The sequence below is a fragment of the Trichoderma gamsii genome, assembly GCF_001481775.2.
Source record: "Trichoderma gamsii strain T6085 chromosome Unknown Scaffold_7.2, whole genome shotgun sequence".
In the NCBI taxonomy this organism is placed as follows: Eukaryota; Fungi; Ascomycota; class Sordariomycetes; order Hypocreales; family Hypocreaceae; genus Trichoderma; species Trichoderma gamsii.
In genome coordinates, this window is record NW_020171344.1 from 1,067,241 (window position 1) to 1,070,836 (window position 3,596).

Genomic DNA, 3,596 nt, shown 5'->3' on the forward strand with positions numbered 1-3,596 from the left:
CATACAAGCTTGGTTCAAGAAATTTGCTTCTATGAAGCTGCAATCGTAATGAGCAACTCTTATATGCTCATAACATAATTGAACTTGGTTAAGAGAATCAATTTGCCTAAAGGCGGACCGTGCCTAGTGCAAACTTAACAAGCGACGACGTACTATGCACATAGACTGATGCATGTATACATGTATCATCCTCTCGTCTGTCAAGCGGCTCACATCTTCGCACGAATGCCATGCTGCATCGAACACCCCAAATAACAAAGCCTGCTTTCAAAGCTATCTACGGTCTCCATCGTCTATTCCTGCCGAGTCTCGTCTCGTTACTTAAATGAGCTATTCTAGCTGCATGCAAACATACGGTATTATGTAAGGGGGTTCGGTATGTGTACCATGGAGAGGAAAGGCGTTTCCTTCTAGTGTAGAACATCTCGTAAAAATGTATACCTTAGTCAAATGATAATAAAGTGTTTCTGGGGCTATGTTGTTTTTCGAGTCAGTACAGCCATGCTGAGATGGAAATAGAAAATGGCAATAGACGATGGGTTTCAACCCTGCAGTAAGTTTTACAACTTGTCACAAGTCAGGGCAAGGCTCACTTAATCTTGCCCTACCACAGAATACCATCTTTGCCTGTCGGACACATATTCAAGGCAGCGCCTCTCACTAATTTAGGCATCATTAGCACTGCCAGAAGTCTGATACCGCCAGACACCGATCATACGTGGTGGGTGGAGCGGATTTTCTTTTACATAGCCAATAATTGGCCATATGGAAAGCCATATGCAGGCTTTGCCAGCGCACGCATCTGCATCAGAGTGGGTGGCACATGCGTTGAGCGAGGCAGTTAGGCATTTCGACTTCTGAGTTCTGCCTAATTTTAGCCTCAGATGCTGAACAGCAAAAGCTTTAGCACATTAGCTATTCTCAATCATCTATAGTACGCTGGTGTTTGTTTTTTTAGTTTAGCTTCAGTGCTTCAGTGCATGTTTGACTCGTTAAATATTTTGTCGTTGTTTCGCAAGTATTTGGTACTTTCATTGTTCAATTCTTGAAGATGGACGCGAGTACTAACGCACTCGCCATCTTCCACTTCATTCTCGATAGCTTCAGTCTTATACAGCTGGCTCGAGAGTTCGAAGATGAGTTTGAGAGATATCAAATAAAGCTCGACATTATTCAATTGCGTATCTCGCGCTGGGGTCAGGTCTCAGGCTTTCTTAACGACTATGATAATAACTCAACTGTTCCTGGATCTGTGGACAGTGGTGCTAACAAGCCATCACCTGCATACGATACCGGTTCTATGGAGGACCCCACTCAATATTTGGCGAAAGAGACGCTTATTGCCATCCGAGACACGGTCGTCAAAGCTAAACGGGATGCCACAAGAATGAGAACTGAGCTGACTCCAAACATCAGCCAGCCGCTTGAAACGGAAACTCTTATGCCGCCTGACCTGAAGGGAATGCGCAACCGAATGATGAGGATTCTTCATGAAAGAAGGGTTCAGAAGAACAAAGTAGTTGTTGGCATCAAATGGGCTTTCTATAAGAGAGAGCATTTCAACACGTTTATTGCAGATGTCTCATCGCTGACTGATGAACTTGAGAAATATGCACCAGCTGACAGCACTGAACGACTTCAAAACATCAGTAGTGAGGAATGCAAGGGTTTAAACAAACCAAATCTAGAGGAGTTAAGAGATACCGCCGAAGGATGTGACCCATGGCTGGAGAACGCTGTGGAGAAAGCGCTCACGTTGAGACGGAGTGCTGCCACTTATACAATTATGCAATCATACAATACGGGTATGGTAACGGGCGTTCATCATGGACGTAGCGATGTAAAAGGCATTAGCAATGGGAATAATAACACGGTGAACAATCATTGGGCTAGGGCTTAGAGAATAGCATCGGAATGAATGAGCAGAAAGCAAACTATTCAATCGTATCTGGTGGTGGGACCTTGAATTTAATATGGTATATCTGAAACTGCTCTGCACGCGTGCTGTGTGATTATGTTCTGCTTGTGATATGTTCATTGTACACTGATCTGATATACTAATACACACGGTCGAGTGAGACATTGCCCTTCGGACACAATTAACTGAATCTGTCCGGCTGAAAATTCAACCCATGTCTGCTTCTAGCTGCATTTTTCGACTACTTAGCCATACCCTTGTTGATCTGCCATCTCGCAGTCTGGCTCGCGCACGTCTCACGAAATTTGCTCACTTTGGGTAGTATGGAAATCAAAGAGTCAATAGTAAATCATCTCATGAGACTACAGATCTTGCACTCAAAGCTGTGTTTAGAGCGGGAGTCACACTGCAGCATCAAAAACAGCCCGCAGTGAGAGTTGTAGTTGGTTTTAGCCACGCTCCTATATTTAGAGCATGATACTGCTGTTTCTTGTCTTTATTGATATAACATAGTTATATTCTTACCTTTAGAAGGCGGGGTACCTCTCAGAGAGTGAGTGACCTCAGTTATATTTACTTCCATCATTCGTTCAATCTAGAACCCTAAACCCTGAATCTCCAAATTCTATCAGCTTGGATTAGTAAGATCTTACGGTGCTAGTGAAACTATATTTATTTATTTATTTATTTTATTATTAACATCCACTAAGTAAGCTAGTTATATAAATCCCTTCTAGGCAATAGGATAGTAAGAGCCGCAGTTTTAGAGTCTGCGTTTACTATATATTATATAAAATAAAGGAAAGTGTTATATTAATTTATATTTATTATATTAGTCTAAGTCTTAGGGGGCAGGGCTATAAAGGCTTATGTCCTTTACTAGTATTTAAAAGTGCTTATATTTATTAAGGCCTAGTAGGTAAGTAAGGGGAGTAATGCTTATATAAAGGTCTTTTTTAGGGACCTCTGGCAGCTAGGGTTAAACTATTTTATATTTTATAAAATAGCCTTAAGTCCTTAGTTTACCGCACTTATAAGTAGGCCTAGTATTATAGCTAAATTTTTCATAGTATTTAATAAAGTCCCTATATCCTATCCTTTTTACATAAAGCCTATAAAGTATAGCTCTTAGGAGTTAAAGTTCCAGGGGTTTAAGGAGAGCGTTTAGTTACTAGCATTTATAGTAAGGCAGTTAATTTTAATCCCAGTCTAGCTCCTAAAGCTATTTCCTTTTACTTTTAGCTTACCTTTTAATATAAATTATTATTATAGACTTAGATAATAATATAAGAAGCTTTAACCCTTCTTTTATAAGCTTATTTACTATTTTATTTCTATATATATCTTTATACCTAGGCACCTAGGCCACTTTAGTGTAAATTCTTAGTTTTAAATTTTTTATAACTTTTCTAAGGCCTATATAAGTATTTTATAAAAAGTAAAGTATTTAACTAAGAATCCTATTTACTACTACTAAGTTATTTAAGAAAAAGATAATTTTATTAATACTTAAGTCTAGCTAAGCCCTTTCCTTAGTAAGTTTAATTACCTTATAGGCTTTAATTACTTCTATGTTATATACTTTAATATTAAAAAGGTATTTATTAAACTTAATGGCTTAGGCCTTATAAAAGATAACCGCTCCCTATCTTATATTACTAAACTTATTCTATAAGCT

The 3,596-nt window shown here is 38.9% G+C and overlaps 1 protein-coding gene across 1 annotated transcript; it reads left to right on the top strand.

The window, feature by feature from the left end:
• Window positions 1-1,051: 1,051 nt before the first annotated feature.
• On the top strand, window positions 1,052-1,900 carry TGAM01_v202983 (hypothetical protein; the record flags this gene model as incomplete). Its single annotated transcript, XM_018800439.1, has 1 exon — window positions 1,052-1,900. The coding sequence occupies one exon, from the start codon at window positions 1,052-1,054 to the stop codon at window positions 1,898-1,900; it is 849 nt and encodes a 282-aa protein (XP_018666581.1).
• Window positions 1,901-3,596: the final 1,696 nt, after the last annotated feature.